This window comes from Scomber scombrus, chromosome 10 (assembly GCF_963691925.1).
Source record: "Scomber scombrus chromosome 10, fScoSco1.1, whole genome shotgun sequence".
In the NCBI taxonomy this organism is placed as follows: Eukaryota; Metazoa; Chordata; class Actinopteri; order Scombriformes; family Scombridae; genus Scomber; species Scomber scombrus.
In genome coordinates this window covers 15,941,820-15,963,954 of record NC_084979.1, presented here as the reverse complement: position 1 = coordinate 15,963,954, position 22,135 = coordinate 15,941,820, and the positions used below count along the sequence as shown (strand labels likewise).

The following is a 22,135-nucleotide window of genomic DNA, read 5'->3' as shown; positions in this document are numbered from 1 at the left end:
GTACAACAGAGCTCTTGATTCAGTGATTGTCGAATGCATCGATGCATGTCAGCTGGATGTGATGGAAATTATGCCATGGGGAAAAGCCATAGGCTCAGCAGAAGACAGGGCTGCAGTGCATGATTATCTGTAGTGAGACATTATTTACAGCACATGGACAGAAAGTCTGCTAGATTTAGTAAAATGATTCTTTGATTGCTCATATGCTGTTTATGATCAATGAATTGATTGTCTTTTTGTGTCTGTGTATTCCAGTGTATATACCTTTATGACATTATTATGACATTATTTGATAACACATTTTTAGCATCCCCTCATTGAAATTAAAAAAATATGTGCACGACAGTTGTGATTGAGTATTTAATATCAAACAAGCACACGAGAAAACAACACAAATTGTTGTGGTGAAATAGTTTATGGTGACAGTACACATATAATACCACAAGGGGGCAGCAAATTGCTGTTTTTATCCTGTGAGACTGCAACTCTGCCAAGTAACCAATCAGACAGCTGTGAAATGCTGTTTGTCAAATGGAAGTAACAGGTGATGATGCCATCACAATGCAAGTCTCTGCATCCTCTCTATTCACCTCCCATGAACAACAGAAGATAATGACTGAAAAACACTGCAATCAAGGGAGTCTCATCCCTGTGCCCTGTGCAACTTTTCATGCCAGTCATGAAGACAATGAAGGGCAACTATTTGTATCGAAGGGGCCTGTGCCGCTGGAAAAGGACTTCATAAGCCTCATGGATCTTGACAAACATTGCTTCAGCGTCCTTGCTGGGGTTGTGGTCTGGATGCCATGTTTTCACCAGCTCCCTGTAGCTCCGAGTTATCTCTTCAAGAGTGGCCTCTTCTTTCAACGACAGTATCTGCAATATAAAAAAGTCCAATTTGGAAACTGTGACTATGCGATTGTAATTTTCAAAAACTCATTAAAATGTACATAATAACATAAACATTGAACTATAACTATCTTATCAATTATAGCATGCCCAGAGCTCACCTGCAGTGCCTCTTTTTCCCTCACAGTGTACTCCTTGAGCAGTATTTCCAGCATTTTCCTCCAAGCCTCCTCATAGTACCCCCCTCCAGTCAGGGCACACAAGATACGATATGGCATCAAAAGAATGTACTCAAACACATTTCTGAGCCAAGGCAGAAACCAGAAAATATCAAGTAGTGCTGCCACACAGTCAGACAGGTAGTACAGTGTGGCTGTAGTGTTATGGAAAATACAGTAACCCAGCGGAGCAGAGAAGGCCAGCCAAGCAAGGCCCAGCCTGTAAAGCCGCGGGACTGGACAAAAGGCAGAGATTTATTTTATTTTATTTTAGTACATAGAATGATTCAAAGTTGAGCAATATGTCATAAATGTGTTTCAGGTGATTGAGTCATATTTGTGAGACTATTTTACCTAATTGCTGTGTGCTCTCAGGTGTCCGTGAAGGTTTGAACCTGCGGTGCTGTGCGGCCGTGACGCTGGCAGCCAGGCTGATGGGGAGAGGTGATAAAGTGCTGCCATAGAATATTGGGGAAGTTATGAGACAAGCAGTCAGAGTTTTTTGGAGATCAGAGGTCTGCTGGCCCACACTGGACACCAGATGCACCCCTGCGCCCACACATAGCGGCAGAACAATCAAATAGAAGAAACTGAGGGAGTTCAGTCCTATCAGAGCCACAGTGCCAAAGTAGATCCCAACACACACCTGTCCAGCAAACCTGACAGGACCCACAGGTGGAGGGACTGTGACATGGGGTCTTTTTCTTTCTTTGTCTGCATCTTGATTGGCCTCACTAACATATGCAGGAATACGTATGACCTCTCTGACCCAGCCAAGCCCAAATCCTCCCAGGGTAAGCATCCATAACAGGGCATGACTGTCTCTCCCTAAATATAAATGGTGAAGGCCAAAAGGTCCACCTGCTGCCCACAGGGCATAGGCTACCGTGATGCTTTTTCCCATCCTGTGGCCTCTGTGGCTCAGTCCCTGCACAGGTGAGTATTAAACATCCTTGATGTGCACCTGGAATGACATGACACAAAAATTTAGTCTGATCTTCAAGTCTGAAATGTGCAAATTTGTTAATCCTTCAGAAAACTACAGTCCGTAACAATTCTTCATGATTCAGAGGTGAGCTGTCAGGGTTTTATTCTGTAAGAATTTTAACATATATGGTTTATTATGTGTTTTATTGTTTAGTTTAAATGCATTTTGTGCTTTGATTTTAAATGATGGAAAACTGTTTTTTGCATGTCTATTTTCAAATTATTTATTATGGTATACTGACTGCTGCAAACCACTAAATCTATTTCACATAAAGCTTTTAATCACATCAAAAAGCAAATATTCTGATCACATCTGCTCGAATCACTCTCTATATATTTGACCTCAGTTTTAAGTCTGCATTTCACCCTGGGTTTCCGGGACGCTCCTGTAAAAAATAGTTGTTTTTTTTTTTATCTCTGCTAGCTACTTCCCTGATTAAATAAAATTATTATGTAACAGGGATTTAGCATAGTTCATGATGGGAATTGTCATGTCAACATTTCTAGTCATCACAAAACATAATATACTATAGTTCTCCATGTCCACTGAAATACAAAATGTCGGAATTTTAGATGTTAGGCACCAACTTATTTCTATAGCCAATCCTCAATTGATCCAAAGGTTGTATCAGGCTCAGTGTTCAACTAATTTACGGTACTTTAAATAAAATAAAAAAATACATCTAGGATTTCTTTAGTTTTGTCTAATAAAGACTAAGTTACTTACTGGCCCATATGTTCAAGTCCTTGTCCCGATAAATCCTTTCCTGTACTTTGCCGCAGTTAAAGTTGTTTCATGTTGTTGCAACAGTTGGACTTTACATCTTGACATAAAACTGGCACCGTGGCCTTAACACATGATGCATCAACATTTAGGCCAATGGATCCTCTGAACTGATAAGTGAGGTAAAGGTCTAAAGAGGACATTTGTGAGAGATATGAGTCACAGATGACCCATTCTGAGCCATGATTCAAGCAGTGCCAACCTGCTCTGTTAATGTTCAATGGAGTGTATGTATTGCAAACACAGAACTATGTGCTCTGTCTTACTGTGTAACACTATATCATATTTTATTTGCTCAGTATGTTTAAAAGTTATGATAATACCTGTAAAATAAATGTTGTGGAGTAAAAAGTACAACCATGATTGATTGATTGATTGATTGATTGATTGATTGATTTATTGATTGAACCATTTCTCCACCATTGTAGAGAAGTACAACTATAAAGTGGCAAAATGGAGATAAAGTTAAGTAGATATAGCACACACAACCTACAATGCAAATTTGAAAACATCCGTGCTTAAGCTGAAAACATTAAGAAAATATAGTTGAAATTACTTTGAGAGCTAATCTTTTAAGCATGTACAATTTCACCAACAGATGTCACTGGATAAATTATGTTTATTTTCCATTAGTCAGCATTCAACATCAATCCATGTGCACATCCTCAAGTAGCTGAACACTTTTAAATTTAAAAATGTTTAAGTCTGTCCTAAAACAATAGTCAGGTGTACAAATGAACACTAACACATGTTTTTTATTATTAGGATTTGGCTGTAATCACTCCTCCGGTATACTGACCATTAGCAGATCCCTTTATGATGCACTTTCAATGTAGACTTTAATGATGGGGGACAAAACCCACAGTCCTCAATCTGTACAAAATGTATTTAGAAGTTTACTTGAATCTAATATGAAGATTTAGCCATTAAAATTAGTAAAATCAATATCTTTCTAAATTAATGTATTTTTAGTGCTAGATTCTCTGTTTTTGTTACAATCCCTCCACTGCAGCTTAACAGGAAAACACTAGAGATTTTTTAAAACTACAAAAGTTTGTAAATGTGGAAAATATTAATTTTATTTGCTAACTCACTGAAACATCCTGTTATCGTCAGAAAATAACTTTAAAATACATTTTTGCTCAAAGGGAAGGCTGTGAATTTTTGGAGGGATCCTCAGGGGTCCCCCGCAAAAAGGGGAATCATTTATATTCACTACAATTCCACCCAGAAGTAACACAATGACAGAATGTATGACTATTTTGGTCATGAGTTTCATACACTTTGAAACATCTAAAAGCTTATAAAATTGGGTCTGTGGTGTAATTTGTGTAAGTGAAGGGGTCCTTGACGTGGAAAAGTTTGACAACCACCGCTCAAATAGTCATGCACAGTAGGAATGATTAAGATGAAAAACAGAGTTAAATTGGCCCCATGACCATTGTGTTAAGACTGACTTGAATTTGCTGACCAATCGATTAATGTTGGGTTTGACCTGTGTGTAGGCTACACACACACCTTTGAACATTCAAGTGATGACGCTGAAATTATTATTAATAATAATGATGACTGACAGCTACCTGTGAAGCTCCACTGGCCTCCACCCCTTTCCCAGGCCCCGCCTCCTGAGGACCCCCCCCCCCCCACCCCTCCTTGTTTGGTTTTTTTTATCAGAGCTCAGTGCAGCAGCAGGCTAGCTCACTTACAGTCCGGCTAACCAGCCAAACATCCGCGGCATTACCCCCAAGATGTCCCGTCTTTTATCTTTTTAGCGACTTCCCCCGGTGCTTCTGAGCCTGAGGCCACTGTTATGGTGTCGGAGGATGGAAACGGACGACGTGTCGGTTAGGGAGCAACTTTTCCACAACCGTGTCCGGGAGACTATGGTAAGTGCTGAGCTAATGTATCCGTCGGTTAATATGCATATGAAGGGTCGCCACTAACAATACAAGCTGACACCTAATCACTGCCTCCAAAGCTAAATCACTATACTTGGTTTGATTTGTACGACCCCAAATGATATATTGGCGTGGCTTTGTTCCTCATTTCAACATTGGACAGCTGTGCATGTGTGAGTGAGTTCAACTTGAGTTTGAAGTCACGTTAATGTTTAAAAACCGTTTATTCAGAGTACTTCTTTAACTCCACCGACCTTCATTATTGAATGGATGCAGCTGGTCATTGGGCAGTGGTGTGGCATAGGAACATCAGGGAGCCTATTCAGCATCTGTGGCCCCTCTTTTGTTTTTCTAACGACTTGGGCCTCTTCTCAGATCTTCCTGTCTGTCATGTATCATCAGTCTGCTTCATATTTTCAGCTGTACCCTGCTGTTAAAAACGCATTTTCCTGTGCTGGTCTCTCCCTGTGGTTTGTGTAACAGTCCCTGTTGAACTTCAGACTTACCAGACAGATTACTGATCTGTTACAGCAGGGCACACAGACACTGACCGTTAACCCTAAATAAAGGACCATCATATCTCTTAAGCGGTTCATTTCCTCACATTAGGAATATCACTTGTACAGTGTACCACAAAGGACAAAATCAGATATGTTGTCTATTGCATATTATAAAACCAGTGTTTGACCCCAAAACCCAAATTATACTAGTACATTATTTCTGTTAGCATTTATTATATAATTTTCTATTTGCAGTGACTCAATCTCCCTTGAGTCATTGCAAATAGATATAATAAATGAGCCAGTGATGCCAGTTGAAAAAACACGGATGTAACTAATGATACTAGTCATGACTCCTAGTTTAATGGTTCTGATACTATCCATGCTCCCTCAGTGGAAGGGTTTACTGGGACCCTTCATGTTAGTATTATTAGTTACAGCTGTGCTCTTCCTTCTGTGATGAGTCAGATGTCTGCTGTGAAGAATATATTTTGCTTAGCATTGTAAAATGTAGCAAGAAAAATAATCTGAACCCAATATGAAATGTTTTTGAAATTGTCCAGGCTATGAAACAACAAGTGTTGTCTTTTTCCTTTTCTGTTCTCAAGTGGTTAGCGACCAGATAAGTCCACCCACATTAGCTGTCAAAGGCAGATAGCAGACATTATTTTTAATCATCAAAGTAGCTTTACACAAGTAATATATGAAGCGCCCCCATTGATTATAATGCCCTGATTTTGCCCTAGTCCCTTTCACCTAAAGACCTAATGCTATTAGTAGACACCCCCTTCTTAAGCCACTGGCCAGCCTCAAGACTCCAGCTTACCATCTCTTCACAGTGCTCCCTCTTAGGCAGGTCAGCTACCCTTGCATCTATGGTTATTAATGGCTTAAGGCTAAGCTTATCATTTAGCAGCAGATTTTGAAAAGATGGACATGTGGCAGAAGTGTAAGTAGCATCTGTTGTGTGCTACACACAAATTAATAAAGCATATAGCGAGACATCCATTTGATTAAAGCTCAACATCACACAGTGGCAGAGATTGTGTCCAATATAAAACAAGTCAAATCAGTACAGAACCTGAAAATTAAATTGCAAAGAGGGGGGATAGATAGAGGGCTGTCTCAGTTAAAGGTGAATTCATTTGTGCAGTACACATAATAAAGTAGAGAATAAATAGATTAGTTAAGTTAGTGCCAAAAATTAAGCATCTTATCAGTCAAGAAAAGATTCTCTAGATGCCCAAATACATGCCTGTAAATCGCGTATAAAAAAACTGCATATTTTATTTTGATTTTATCGATATGGTATTAGTATGCAATAAGGACAGAGAGATGGTAAAATTCTGTGCTTGACTTGAAGAAGGAAAAAAAGGTACAGCATAGATGTGAAATTACATCTTTAGTCAGAAATGTAATGGCTGCACCAACCGGTTTCAGATTCTTGCAAGTCAACAGCCTTTCTTTCCTAGTTATGTGTAAACTGAACACGTTGCTCTAATTGTATACAGTACAGTGTGGCCCACCAAGTCTTTTTTAGATGGAAGATTAAGCCAAGATATAACCTGGGAAGATATGATTGCAGCCAAATGTCTGTCATCTTAACTGTAAATCATCTCAGACAAGATTTTCTGGCAAATATAATAAGTGTAGATTAAAGAACTTGTTTATGTGGGATGATAAACCACTCAATAGTTGAGCCAGGAGTACACACCCACAGCCCACATCTGAGCCTGGAGGGATCAAGAAGGATCCATGATCGGCAGAACTGAAGGCCACGATAAAATCCTGCAATAGAGAAATGTGACACCCAGCGTTTGCACGCAGCAGGATATCTAGTCACCCTGAGAAAAGGTTTTGTACCATGTTATTAATAATAGAATACATGGTTGATTGCATCTTTAATAGTCCACTTCATATGTGTGTTTTTTTAGGAATTACTCTGTACTGTGTACTTTTGAGAGAAGGCAGAGGGACATTAATGATGTTATTTTTCTGAGTATATGGTTACTAAGCTATTAAATATTGAGTGACACATTCCAATAAAATGATCAAAACTCAAGGCTGGGGACCTTGTAGAGGATTGAGATGGCTACATCATGTATTACTTTAAGTTATTTCTGGCTGTTAAATAAATCTTGAATGGGTCTTGCCTAATCTATCCTCTTACTTGTAAACAAAGGCCATCGTGCTTTGCTTGAATGTGTTTAGCTGGGCAAGAGGCAAGGCGCCCTTGAAAAAACACACTCTGAAGGAGTCCACTTGACGTTTTGCTAAGACATGCTGTGCCACTGCCAACCTTTTGTTCCTTTGAATTTCTACACGGACTTCAAGGTTAGGCAAGACGTGAAAACATTTGGGCTTGGTTGTTTCTGCTTGTATCAGCATAAAGATGTTTGGGTCACTATGTGCATTTTAAAATGCTCTGCGTCAACACCCTGGAACTTTGTGTTCAACACAAAGATGTTCCTGTGGCTGCTGAATTCCATTTAACTATTTTCTCAGTGGCCTGCCATGTGCTGCCAGATCTCAACAACACCACACGTGTCTCCACAAATGTGGACTAAAATGTGTTATTCTGCCCCTCCACTTATTTCTCACCCAACACCCATCATTTGTTCCCTGCTTTTTTGTTGGATTAACCACAGCAAGTTCCTGCCAAATTAGAAGGCATTATTGAACAATTTTGCAGACTGAGCTGATTAGTTGTTCTGCATGGTCCATTGTTGTTTGTATGATGCCGCTCCTGTGTTACCAATGATCATTCGTACTCAAAGGTTTAATGTTGTGTATTTCTCAACAGATTTATGTTTAGTTTGGACAGTTTAATAGCTATACGTAACATTTAAGGCATGATGCAGTCTTGTCAGCTAGGTCGAAGTACAGTGTGACAACAAGATATGTTTGACTTGCATAATTGTTTGACCCTCCCTGTTAAAAAAATGGACTCATCCAGGGAGGTGGAGGTGTACAATAGTATAGATACCATAAAGCAGCATATCAGCAGCTGAACTTGTCTTGTGGTTCTTGTTAACACCGATCTGCACAAATGAGGTAACAGCCTGTGTGTTTTATGTTTTCTATTCAAGATTGTGTTTCCATCTAAAGTGGGTCAACCTCTTGTAACTCCTGCAGACAGAGGAGGGGTCCATGCCCATACCCCAGCCCCATTTGTTACTGTACCATATGTCCATATGTCCCAGTGATCCATTATAAAATGCTCTTTGACATACACACATTGATGTAAATCCCCAAATATAAAATTTCCAGTAATGTAAGACCAAGAACCAAGAAAAGCAATAAAGTCTCACATTTGAGAGCCTTGAGCCAGCGAATGTTTGGCATTTCTTTCTTAAAAAATCACTTAAACGATTGTTAAATAATCAAAATAGTTGCAGATCCATTTTCTCTTGATCTACTAATCAATGAATTGACTAATTGCAACTCTAATTTACACACTGAATTAATGTTTGCATATCTGTTTCTCCCACACAACCATTATGTTAGCTTGCTAAAGGCTGATTTTTGGTTTCATGTCAGATGGGATGAATGGAAAACATGCTAAAGACTCACATTTTTACAACTTTAAATTTTTATGTCACAGGACAACTAAAGACAGAGTTTGTTTAGTGAGGGTTAAAAAACCCACTGCATTGACAATATAACAATATATCCTTAATATGGATTTTATCACTCTAAACAATGTGACTTGATGCTATGTGCTTGATTTTCAGGCACTTCTGTTTTATGAAGTGCCAAGTCAGGAAGGTCCCCATCATAAGCACGAGCCAGGTGTGGAAGTGAATGCTAGTTACTTGTCAGAATGTCATAATTACGATAACTCCTGTATGACTTGAACATGGCATGACAATGAAGAGTTGAGCCAGACTAGTGTGAGGCATCCTAAAATGACCACTGTGCAGAGAATAACCCCTTTTGATTTAGATAATAACATGGCCTTTTTCTCCGATGTTACCTTCAGGCCAAACTTAACTTTGTTGCCCAGTAGTCATTATGATCTAAGAAAAGCAAAGTTATTACATTCATGTCCATAGAACAGCTTTGTTTGGTAGTGTGAAATGAGCATTACAGCCTCAAGGGTATTTAGATTTTGAATTCTGGAAATTGGTGTTGAGTTTTCAGCCTTACTGTTTGATATGCTGTGCCACACAAAGGTTTTACTGTGTCCTTGAAACACAAGTTTAGTGTACAGAGATATGTTCGGTATGTGTCTCTGAACTCAGTGTCCAAAAATTCAATTTGTTCATTGGAGTATGTTTTTGAGCAAGGGTTAGGTGTGTACAGATTGTCCGTTATGTTGCAAGGACTGGATTGAATTAAGAGTTCATCTAAAATGCTTAGAGGTGGTGCTTTTCATTGAATTAAGTATTCTTACATATTTTGCTTCATGTTCCTACAAAACGATTGACAGTGTTGGGGGTGAAATGCAGAGGGCTTCACCAGACAGCAGACTGCTGAGTAAATATAGGTTAAGCCTAAATTTGTTGGTAGATGTAGTGTTACATCAGATGATGATCTTTCCACACAGCATGGGGGCTATCTGACACTGGTATTAACCCTCTTTTCTTTCACTTATTTAATCCCTTCTTGTATATCACTGTCCCCCATTTTGTTGTCTTTGTTTGCATAAAGTGGTCATCTTCAGCCTCCATCTGTTGTTGGTGTCCACAAAAGATATTTGAAGCTATACTGCTTTCTGTAGTTCTTTATGTTAATCTGTACAAAACTAAATATTCTATGGAAAACATCTATAATAGCCGTGACTGTATGTTGGTCTCCTTCCGTCTCGCTTTACGTTCTGTCTGTACCGGATCATGTTCTTGGTATCTGGGCCACATATCCACCCCCACTTTGAAGACCTTTCCGAATGCATAGATCAGACACTCGAGCCAACCAATGTAAATATGTTGCTCATCAGTCGGGCTGAAGAGAACAGGACAACTTGTTTACAGCCCTTCACTTTCTTAGTGATTATCTGCTATAACAAGTAAAATAAATAGCACTATCCCAGTTTTTCAGCTGCGTTCTTAAACATGGACTTTACAAAGTGAAAAATGACACAAATAAAATTCCTGTTCTGTCTCTTCTACAGATCTGTGTACTCCTGTTTTCATGCCTTTACATGGTGTGCTACCTCATACTTACCCACTTCAAGAAGACTGCAGAGTTTACCACAGGTGAGTTTAAAGTCATTCTCTTCCTGGATTTTAATAGATGCAAAACATTAAAGCAGCACTGTGAGAAATATTTCTGGGAGGAGAATTCATGGTGTTGACAAGCTGACTGATTATATGTTATGGATTTAAAAAAAAAAAAAAAATTAAGTTTTAAAGGCCACACTTTTCATCCAAGCACATGTGCTGTACTTTATATTTAGAGTAAATAGTCTCTTATTTATAGTTGATGGGGGGTAGATGGGTGCAGGAAGCAACAGGGTCTCATTTTAACCTCACTTAAAGATTCATTGGAAAGCTCAGACAAATAAAAAATAAAAAGACTGTTGCCTATTTTGTGAACGTTACTCATTTTATTAACATAATGTTCTTAATGGCATCCTACTTTCACAAAATTCTTTATTGCATAAAACTTGTATTCATCTATATGTTTATGTGTAGACAGTTTTACCTTTGGATACTTTTTCAAGTTTGTTTACCTATAAATACTGCCTCAGTTTACATACTGCTATGGTTGCAAAATATTACCCAAGACTGTGGACATTGGCTCAAGCAGTCCAGAGGTGTAGAAGGAGCGTTACGTAACATGCAACCACCTGTCCAATGAGTATTCCTGTGGATCAGGATGGTGGAGGGGCAGCGAAGAATGTAGCTACAAGATAAACACAGCGTTGTACTTCTGGAGTTTTAGCTTGAGGCCCCTCTGCATAGACGAAAACATCTCAAACTGGATCTTTTCAGCAAACATGTACAACCAACATCATGAAACTAACTGTCATTACGCTGAGTTACTGGCTTGTATTGTTGATGATGTAGACAGAAACGGAAATATAGAGAAAATAATTTTTTTTGGCAATGCAGTATTGACAATTAATTGTTTTAGTCATTTTTGCTGGTTCCAACTTTAAAGAAAGAGAATTTGACACTATTCTTTGTCATACATAATCATGAACTGAATATGTTTGGCTTTTGGACTGTTGGTTGAATAAAGTAAGACATTTGAACATGTGACCTTTGGCTTTGGGAATAACTATAACTTGCACTTTGTCAGCATTTTCATAGACAAAGCAGTTATCAAGAAAATAATCAGAGGATTAGTCGTTAATGAAAATAATTGGTAATTGCAGCCCTACAATCAATTAATATTAGTATAAGTGCAATAAACCCTATTATGTACTGGGATCAACAGTTTGTTCTCCATCATTATTAAAACAAACAAAAACAAATCCTCTTTTAAAGTTCTTTGGGGGTTACGGGTGTGACAGTTACATAATAAATTCAATAACTTGCACTATTGGAAGCAGATGTAGGATGTTCAACTAGTCAGGTCTTTCTGCTCCGCTGCAGCTGGGCGGGTTGGAATCTGGGAGATGGCCAGCTCTTTTTTTTTTCTCTCTCTCTCTTTCTTTTCTTTGCTCTTGTTTTTTTAAAGAAACCTGCTATGCATTAGCTCACTGTTGTAGCTGTGTATCAACAACCGCAGAGCAGTTGTGACCTGCAGCTAAATGACGATTGTGCAATACCATTTGCCGGAGTTGTTTTTGAGCTGAGTTTTGCTAAGGAGACCAGAACTGTATTTTACTGCTGATGCTTCACCTCAGTATTGAATATCTACATCAACATTTACTGTACATAGCAAGTAGTTACAATACAATGTGCAGCGGTGTATATTAACTAGCAAAGTGCAGCAATTCTTACAGTATAGTTTTAGACATTAACAGCATGCTGCATGATAGTAAATAGGTTTTTAGGAGTATTCTACGCCACTCTTTGCAGTTCTTGTGCATTCGTAATGTCGTTTTTACAGGAGACTCTTGGTCCTGCTTGAACAGAATGTTCCTAACATGTTCTACCCCCACTCACTCCCCTCTCTGAGGCCAGTGAAACTGCTGTTTTCTTTATTCTCATATGGACTGCTTCTACTACAGCTTTCACCTATACATCTATGTATATACACCAGTACACACACTCCTCCCCTGACAGCTTTTACCTTTCCACCGACAACTTAGACTTTCTGTTTATAAATATTTCAGCACTTTATGTGATCGCTCCGAGATTGTTTAACTTTCTATGATTGCCAAAGTTGCAAAATACCGTAATTTGGTTACGTCTGTCAAATTATCATTGTAAAAGCAAGTAAGGAATCTAATTAGCAAGTTAGTCGCTCTTTGTAGAAGATATAATCCTTGTTTATCTGTTATCTTTCAGATGATATTGAAGATGCCACCGTCAACAAAATTGCGTAAGTAATAACCTTAATGATTAACTGACCCACAGCAATCTGTTCTCACTCACTCTGATTAGAGTCAGTGTGAATGTTGGAGCAGATACCTCAGTCAACGTGACATGTGTACTAGCCTGAGGCCCTGTGACTCTAGATTTATTGCCCTGTGCCGTGTGTGCCTGTGTGTTGATGTGGTTGTTGGTTGGAATGGGACATTCCAGTGTCTCTCCGCCCTTTGTCCCTACACGCTGGCACTGTATTACCTTATCCCTGGCCACCCTAGCCTTTCACCTCGGCCGCACTGCGACGCTGAGGCCAAATACAAACACACACTGATATCCTGTCTTTTTCTCCTCTCCTAGGCTGTGGCTGTGTACATTCACCCTGTCTGTTGCAGTGTGTGCTGTGCTCCTTCTCCCCATCTCTATTTTGTCCAATGAGGTGCTGCTCACCTTCCCACAGAGCTACTACATGCAGTGGCTCAACGGATCGCTCATCCACGGTACACCTTATTGTATTTATTTGTCAACAACACAAAAGCAACAGCTAATAATTGTAGAATGTTGTCACACAAAAGAGGACGTTGCTGTTTTCAAACTGGATCAGATTTAATTGGGATCACTGGTAAATCAATACAACACAGGCCAGCGTCCAAACGGCTAATTAGTATGGATAGAGTGGCTGTGACCTGACTGGGCGCATTGTTTGGAGGAAAAATGGTCCAACTGTTGACAAATAGCTGCTGTTTATCTCAGTCAAGCTCTCCAACTCCACTGCCAATGTTTGTAACTGACCCACTGAGATGTAAAATAAAGCCCAAAAATCAACAGGCCTGTAGTGAAAGATGAGAATTATATCAGCTTTTCCTATGTTTGTATTAATTTTGAACAATTACAATTTAGTTTTTTAACACTTTGACAAGGTAGCCAGTCTTGTCATACTACTCGGCAGGTCTATGCCACACAGTGGTTGACTGTAGTACTGGCAATGTTTTGCTGCAATGTTTGCAGTGAAAAATTAATATCTCTAAAATGTACCTTCTTCTTTGTCAGGCTTGTGGAACCTAGTTTTCCTTTTCTCCAATTTGTCCCTGGTCTTCCTCATGCCCTTTGCTTACTTCTTCACGGAGTCGGAGGGATTTGCAGGGTCCAAAAAGGTACCAGCTTTGGTGTTCCAAAACAAATGAATTTGGCAGCATCTGTGTTTGAACCTGTTGATAACAAGAAATCTGTTTTGTGTGTCTAGGGGGTGATGGCACGAGTGTATGAAGCAGTTGTACTGCTGTTGCTGCTTGCTCTGCTTGTCCTGGGCATTGTGTGGGTGGCATCAGCCCTCCTCCACGACAACATGGCCAGGAAGAGCCTCTACGGTGAGTCACCATCGATATACCTGAAGATCTTTCAGTGACAGCTGGTTTCACAATTTTTTGATTTAAATGCTCATTCTCTCCTCCTCTGATTTTCAGATCTGTGGGAGTATTACCTTCCCTATTTGTACTCAGGCATCTCTCTGTTTGGAGTGTTGCTGCTTTTGTGTAAGTTTATCTTAATCACACATTTACGTCAGAGGCAAAAAAACAAAAACGTATCACTTAAACCAAGACAAATCTGTGTTCTTGTCTCCTCAGTGTGCACTCCCTTTGGGTTGTCCCGGATGTTCAGTGTAACTGGCAGCCTATTGGTCAAACCCCGGGTGAGTGACGAACCCAAAATGTAAACTTAAAAACATAAGAGTAAAGTCTAAAGCCATGCCACAGATTACTGCAGCTGACTGTACCTGGGTGTTGGCCAGTCCTCTTTGTCTCGCTTGCAGCTGGTGCAGAATACTGGAAAAAAAAAGAGAGCCCTGCACCTGCACTAGCTACAACACCTATACTGGCTACGTGTCAAATACAGGACTGAATTCAAGGCTGTTTTATTTGTTTTTAAAGCCATACATGGGCTGGCACCCCTCTACAATTCAGAACTTCTCTGCACCTAATCCAGCTCTAGGCCCCTTAGATCCTCAGAACAATTGCTTTTAACTGTTCCAGCATGGAGGCTGGTTGGAGAGGGAAATTGTGCCTTTACGGTTGCAGTTCAAAAGCTTTTGAATAGTCTTCTGCTTTCGATCAAATGTTCCCCCTCCCTTAACACTTAAAACAAAACCCAAGACATTCATGTTTTCAACAGCTTTTGGTTACTCTATCTATTTTTCTCTTTTAATGAATTGATCTTAACTTCTACTCCTGTTTTCTGTTTTACATTTGTTCACATATTATGATATTGCCTTGTATTTTATTATTGCCATTCATTGTGGTTTGTACCTTTTTTTTTATTGCTGATGTCGTTTCACTTGCTACTGTTGTGCCCTCTGCTATAATTTGTGCAGCACTCCAACTCAGGTTGTTTTTAAATGTGCTATATAAATAGAATTTATTTTATGCTGGTGGCTCTGCGATGCTGTATTTAGGGACAGTGGTGCTTTGAGCTAAATGTTAACCCAACTTAGTTTAGAGTGTTGGAATGCTAATATTTTCCAATCAGCAATCAAGTCAGGATTTTTGGAATGTCTTCAGTTTTGCAAGTATTAAGTAATTAACCACACTTTTGGACAAATTACATAATCATTAAGAGCCATAAAAATTACCACTTTACATACATAACCTTTGCATTTGTCTTGTGTCTGTGAACTATGTTTTTTATAATCAATTTATCCCCCTCAGCTGTTGGAAGATGTAGAAGATACTCTGAGCTGCACTTCATTTGAGGAAGACTCACTCTCAAGGAAACTAAACTGTGAGTTGGTTGTCATGAAGACACTCGTTTGCACCATCTGATGATTCACTTTAATGCTGACTGATTGACTTTTTGTCTCTCTCATGGTTGAAGATGGCAGTACGTCATGCTGGGTCAAGCTGAACATGGAGGTGATGAAAAAAGAGTATCAGACAGCTCGGAGCAAGCGCATCGCCCTCGGTAAGATTGAGTGAACAGGCTGCTCTCTGCTGGGATTTTCACATGATAATGAGAGTGTACAGTCATTTGTTGCTGTACACTCATTTGTTGTTGCTCTTCTCTCATTTTCTTCTTGCTTTCCCCACAGAGATGCGTAGGAAAGCGTCCCCATGGCAGAGAAACCTGGGTTATCCACTGGCCATGCTTGTGCTCCTAGTGCTGACGGTATTCTTTTTTAAATTCATATCTTCTAACAGGAGGTTTTTACTCATTAATTCAAGCAGCTATTTCTATTTATGTTGCTGTTTATGTCTCTTCAGGTGATGTGTGTACTGATGGTCTGTTTCAATGTGTTGGAGTTGCTCCTTGATGAGACAGCTTTGCCCAGAAAAATGGAGGTGAGGAAAGAAACTGTGAACATGTCACACTTGGTGTGCAACAGTTAGTCATCTGTGCACACTGATGACTGTTTGTATGTGTATGTGTATGTGTGTGTTTTAGGACCCTCACCTGGGGATGGCCTCCTTCTCCATGTTTGGCTCACTGGGCGCTGCAGTTCAAGTAGTCCTTATCCTGTATCCTTTTATCCTGTTTACCTATGATTGTTTGCACAGTTTTAACTTGTTGTGTTCATTTGACTCTGACTCAGCCACTAACAGCCTGTGCTTCATATTTGACAAGTGCTGATGCTGACTCATGCTGTCACTTTCATACATTTAAAAAATGATCATTTGTATTTTAGATGTTGTTTACTCTATATCTACATGTATTACTCTTCTTTACTGTGTTGTCCTTAAAATAACTGTCAGCTACCTGATGGTGTCCTCAGTGGTGGGTTTCTACAGCTCTCCTCTCTTCACTGGCTTGCTGCCTCGTGCACAGGACACCAACCTCACACAGGTATCTGATGATTAGTCTTTACATGTACCTGAAGCCCGTGTCAGACACGCCACCCTTTATATAAATGGCAACTTAACATGTTAGTCTCATGTCTGACAAGGTACCCTGGTCACTTTTACATAAAAGTTATGACTGCAATCCTACTAGGTCGAGCCAAGTAACACACATTTTCAGGTCAAGTCTGACTTGAATGTTGTTAATTAATATAAATGCTGCAGAAAAAAATGCAGAGAGACAGAAATGCATGTCTTGTTCTCTCTTCTAACATTACTGTAATGAATTTTTAAAATCTCAATCAACATATGTTATGCACGAATCACTTTGATAAACTGGGGAATATGTGAAAGAGCCAACTAGGCTTGAGGAGATTGGTCTTTTAATGTCAGCAACACATCAACTCTCTATATTTTCAATTTTCATTCAACGCAACTTTTGAATAAATTAAACCCCAGCAAGATGGTTTATATACAAATAGGAATTAAACCTTAAGAGTAACAACAAAGATTTTGGATGGTGGATTTTAAATATGTATGTAAGGCTCAACTAACGAACAAAGCAAATCTGGATCTGAATCTGAAGCAGAACTGAACATGGGCAAAAAAAGGATTCAACAGGAAAACAAGTTTTAAAATCCATCACTGATGCAACCTATAAAAAAAACGGAAAACATCTTCTTTCTTGCTATCATAATATTTTTAATTCACCAGTCTCTTTGCTCTCTGCTCCCTCTTGGGCATCAGATGTCAACTATTGCGTGAGCATTTCCTCTTTCTGCAAATGTTACATCCGTCTGAAGAAAGCCGTTAGGAGCATTGACGTAAAACTCATCTGTGTCTGAATAAAATGAAGAGCTTGATGAAGCCAGCATTGTATTTTATGTCTGAAAAGGGCTTTATGTTACAGTGAGACATCACCATGAACTTATTGCTACTAACTTGGTGTAGCTTTTGGTGTCATGTGTCTTTGCTTTTGTAGTGTACTGCCTTTGCTTGTGTGTCAAAGCACTTTGTAAACTCTGTTTTTAAAGGTGCTTTATAAATAAAAGTTATTATCATTATTATTGTTATAGATTTAGTCCTTACAGTAACTTCTACTTTTGTGTTCCTTTCAGATAATTGCAAACTGTGTTTCACTTCTCATCCTGAGTTCAGCACTTCCGGTCTTTTCACGCACACTTGGTAAGGACATACTGTAAAAACATTAATCAAAGTTAAATGTAATATCAATTGTTACTGTATGATAATTTAACTTGTAGTTTTAATACTGCCCACCAGAGGGCATTTGTATGCTGTTAATCAAGTAGCTGCCATTCAGGCCCTGTTTGAGCAGCTGATTCACCAGTGGAACATTTTTATTTGCCTTCATTGTGTTAGGGATCACCCGCTTCGATCTGCTGGGAGACTTTGGTCGGTATAACTGGCTCGGGAACTTCTACATTGTCTTCCTGTACAACATGCTGTTTGCTGGTCTCACCTCTGCCTCCTTGATAAAGACTGTCACCTGGGCAGTACAGAGAGAGCTCATCCGTGCCTTTGGTCAGTCTTTCATTTTTATTATATGAAGCAAAACGAAAGTACTGTGTATGTATATATTTTTGTGTGTCAGGGGTTGTGTTTAGCTGAAATTCATTACACATAGTTGTGTCATATGTTTTCCCCCGTTTGGCCTCATTTCCCTATGGGCTGGTCTCTTTTCCTCAGATAGAAAGAATACAATTCTTTCAGGAAAGTGTAAAGGGACAAGAGGAGAGTCAGGTCCCCTTGGGGACCTTCAGGCACACCGCCCTAGACCCCTCGCAGCACACACACCCTCTAACCCTCCACCCAACACAAACAAGCGCTCAGAGCATGGACACGCCAAACGCACACACACATACACGCAGTCCCCTTCCTCACAGTACAGATAGCATCTCTGCAATGTGGCAGCTCTCCTGCACTTTCCCATTGCCTCCCAACTCACTTTTGTTCTATGATTAATAGACTTTCATTTCAGCTAAATCACTATTTTTCCTAGCTTTGCAAGTTTTTGCGCTCCACCTTGTGATTGTGCGTGATCTTTTGGTCCTGTTTTTCTTCTCTTTTTTTTGTTGCAGGTCTCCACAGACTGCCTTTAACTGTCTCACGCTCCACCGTACCCTTCAGACTCCTCCTGGCCAGTGGACTGTCTAAAATCCAGTGACTTTTTTCTCCTCACCACTGCCTCTCTTAACATTTTAGAAAGTGAGCCACTTCAAATGTGCACCTATCGGATTAAAGACGTTTGCAATTCAGTCCCTCTGCCAGATGGTACACGGGTCAGGTCAGCCTGTATGAAGAGACTTGAAGGTGACAAGTCTGTCTGCATTGTGTCCAGTGGGAGCTTTGCTTGAAGATGTGTTGCATGTCCAATATATCAGGGTCCAATTTGGTGCAGGTGTGAAAGCACAGCTACTGGTACAAGCGGTTAGCTGAGTCATAGTTATGACTGGAATTGGGGGAACAGGGATTAAAGCCATACTAGCAGTGCTGCCAAAGTGGACAGCGACAAAACAATCCCCTTGCAGAGGATCTGTTGGATAGCTGTTGGTCTGATGACACATGTGAAAGTCAGCAGAGTTATTTTGAAATATTATGCTGTAGCTGTGACATAATTTCCTCTTCCTGCTCTAGGTCGATTGAGCGCTCTCTCTGTCTCGGTGGCTTCCCCACACTTTCCTCTCTTAGGTTGTACCACTATTTTAAGATTGGGAATCTTACTTCCATGTGTTTGGTGGTCCAGTCTGCACCAGTGTTATGTTAGGTAAATAGAGGAAGTTGTTTTTCGGAGCAACTAGGACACAAAGTACCTTGTATATCAATGCATCCACAGGTTACACAGGGAATATGAGGTTGAGGTAATAGTCCAAGTGTCTTAGCGAGATAGTTAGTTTATTTGTGGAGTAAAGAGCATTTTCTGTGGTGGTTTGTCACTGAGCAGGGTTTTTCATTTGTACTTTTGAGGACAGTAAGCTTACTGAGTCACAGTATTACTCTTTAATTTACAGAAAATACACTAAAAAGAAAACTTTACACTTTGTCTTATGCAAGACCTTTGAATGCCATGTGACACTCACTAGGAGATACTTGTGCCTTAGACCAATCAAACTGTGAATTATTAAGAATTTGTGTGGGGAAGTGCAATATGTTGTAAGTAAAACTTTACCAAAAGGAAATTCTGCTTTTGGTAAAGTCTCATTTTCTGTTAAGTATTTTCATCTCCGCCCTTTTGTCTTGGTGAATGTTTTGATTAATTTTGGAATATTTTCAAAAAGCAAATGTGACTATCATTCATGCAATTCTTTACGGTGTCCCTTTTTTATTATTATTTTTAACTTACATTTTATTGTTTTTATCAGCTGTATCTGATCGTCCTTAACGTGTTGGTGATCCTGTGTCACCTTTTGCCTTTGCTGCTGTATCAGCAGGTTAATAGATGTTAGTTTGACCAGCAGGGGACAGTGTCTCTCAAACCCAACATCAGACTCTGTGTTGTGAGAGGGTCCCTATATATATATATATATATATATATATATATATATATATATATATATATATATATATATATATTATGTATGGGGCACTCTGATGTGTACTCATTTCATTTTTTTCTGGGAATGTTTTTTTTTTTTTTTTTTTGGTTTTTGGGAACATAAAGTTTATAATGTGCTGTTTTTTTTAATCATTATTTATGGGCATTTTGGGATCTATACTTCAAACGCCAAGTCATTACTGAAAGGATTTTTAACCGTTGTTAAAAATGTTGAATGTGATACAGTTGAGACAAATCTTTAGAGTTGTTCTCAAAGATAAAAAATAGTTGTGATTGTTTACTTTTGAGATGCTCTGGTGTTAAAGATTTTTCTAAAAACTTCATTTTTAAACATCATTGTTTGATGAGCAGAAAGCAATAAAATTGTCTTGTGTTTTTCACTTTGTGTCTTTTTGGATACACATCAGGGTGACTTTTACTGTAAACTGTTCCTTTGATGTTGTTACATTTTATGAAATGTGACAACATCATGACCAATCTAATGTTGCCTGTGGTGGGTGTGTGTGACTAGTGTGTGGGCGTCTGTCCTCTACATCCCTCCACCCTTTTGTTGCACTTCTTTAATCAGTAGCAGAAAAAAGACATATTTTGGGTTGTCTGTCAGCAGTGTCCAGCCACGACGCCACTATAGCTGTAGCCCACGCTTTCCCCAATCCGATGCAACTGCCAGATAAAAACCCTGCAAATCAGCAAGAGGACCGACGTTCACTCACATTCACTCCTTCACGTCCCCACCACCCACCCACCTCCTTTCTTCCATCCCTTTTCCTTGCCTATTGTTCATTTCCTCATCTCGTTTTTTCTGAAGTCAGTTCAAGCTCTGATTAATTTCTCCCTCTTGATTTTTGTTTGCATTTCTTGTTTTGTTTTGTTGGATGTTTTAATTAAGCTTATTTGGTTTAGGTTTTGTTTTGCATTGCGTTTCCTTTGCTAAGAGGAAATGAACCCAAATGTCGCCGTAACATTACTTGCACATCTGGAGACTGCTTAAGCTCTGAGGAAGTGACACACGAGCCAGACATAAGGTGTGTTTGAGAGAAAGGTCAGTGCATTATCATTGTGTCTTTAAAGAGTTTGTGATGAATGTTTCAGCATACTCCGACCAAAGCTTTCACTAGTGGAGGTTAAGTGGTGATTCAGAGGGCCAAAAACAACTTGAGTAATGCAATTTACTGACAAGTTATTCACTACATGTCTGAGACGTGATTTGGAAGCACGTTAGACAAAATTTAGGCTGCATTATGCTAAGTGGTTATATAAACCATTTTTGTAGTGAAATAAAAAGGTTTCCTCATGTATATTTTTGCATTCAGATGGATTAAAGATGAAACAAATGCAACAACTGTGCCACTGAAGCCTTTTTGGCCTATTAGAAAACAACTGTACACTAAATTTGATTACTTTTGTCTATCACAGCACATTACACACACACCAACAACCATACATAACAATCTTAACCTTGTATTTAGTTGGGGAAAAATTAGGATAACACCTATCCCTGCAGCAAAATATTAACTGTTGATAGGCCATGCAATCAAAGTGTCCCAGCAGTCCCATTGGGTAACACACTCCACTGGACTGGTTGTCGGGCATATCGGGGACAAGGCGGGAGACGGCTGCTTGTAATGGGATGAGATAGGCTATCTTTATTGTCAAAACATAAGAATGAAGGGGGGAAAAAGACAAAGATTAGTTTTCCTGACAGTCGGCCATTTGAAGTCCATGCCAAAGTGCATTAAGGGCTGTTATTCCCTCGTTTGTACGCTTGCAAATACAGAACCACTCACAGGAAAGGCGAGACTTGCTCCCTAATCAACTGATAATGGGCAGCACTGTCTGTTTGCCGTAGCTGCCCGCCATCCTGCATGCACACTCATGGCACACTTTCCTCACACAGTCGACTGGCACAGGCCTTTGCTACGTTGAGTAACTGCGTGAATGGTGTGACATGTATTTTAGGGAGAAACCTGTAAAATTTGTGAGTAGTCAAAGGTGTATTCTATGAGCATACAGTATCTATACAATGTCAAATATATTTAAGGGGTCAGGTTCACAAAACAAGGTATAGCAACATATC

At 39.4% G+C, this 22,135-nt stretch overlaps 2 protein-coding genes across 2 annotated transcripts; one reads left to right on the top strand and one right to left on the bottom strand.

Annotated features, from left to right (window-relative positions):
* Window positions 1–346: 346 nt before the first annotated feature.
* dnajc22 (DnaJ (Hsp40) homolog, subfamily C, member 22) lies at window positions 347–2,903 on the bottom strand. Its single transcript, XM_062426663.1, has 4 exons — window positions 2,782–2,903; window positions 1,422–2,031; window positions 1,011–1,303; window positions 347–876 (listed from the first exon to the last, which is right to left on the bottom strand). Exons 2-4 carry the CDS (start codon window positions 1,969–1,971, stop codon window positions 700–702), a joined length of 1,020 nt encoding a protein of 339 aa, XP_062282647.1. The 5' UTR covers window positions 1,972–2,031; window positions 2,782–2,903; the 3' UTR covers window positions 347–699.
* A 1,612-nt stretch (window positions 2,904–4,515) lies between these two features.
* lmbr1l (limb development membrane protein 1-like) lies at window positions 4,516–21,381 on the top strand. Its single transcript, XM_062426662.1, has 17 exons — window positions 4,516–4,724; window positions 10,350–10,434; window positions 12,640–12,673; window positions 13,018–13,157; window positions 13,708–13,811; window positions 13,901–14,024; window positions 14,121–14,189; window positions 14,283–14,347; window positions 15,360–15,432; window positions 15,526–15,612; window positions 15,740–15,816; window positions 15,912–15,989; window positions 16,093–16,166; window positions 16,401–16,491; window positions 17,603–17,669; window positions 17,865–18,026; window positions 18,584–21,381. The coding sequence occupies exons 1-17, from the start codon at window positions 4,662–4,664 to the stop codon at window positions 18,667–18,669; spliced, it is 1,479 nt and encodes a 492-aa protein (XP_062282646.1). The 5' UTR covers window positions 4,516–4,661; the 3' UTR covers window positions 18,670–21,381.
* The last annotated feature ends 754 nt before the right edge of the window (window positions 21,382–22,135 follow it).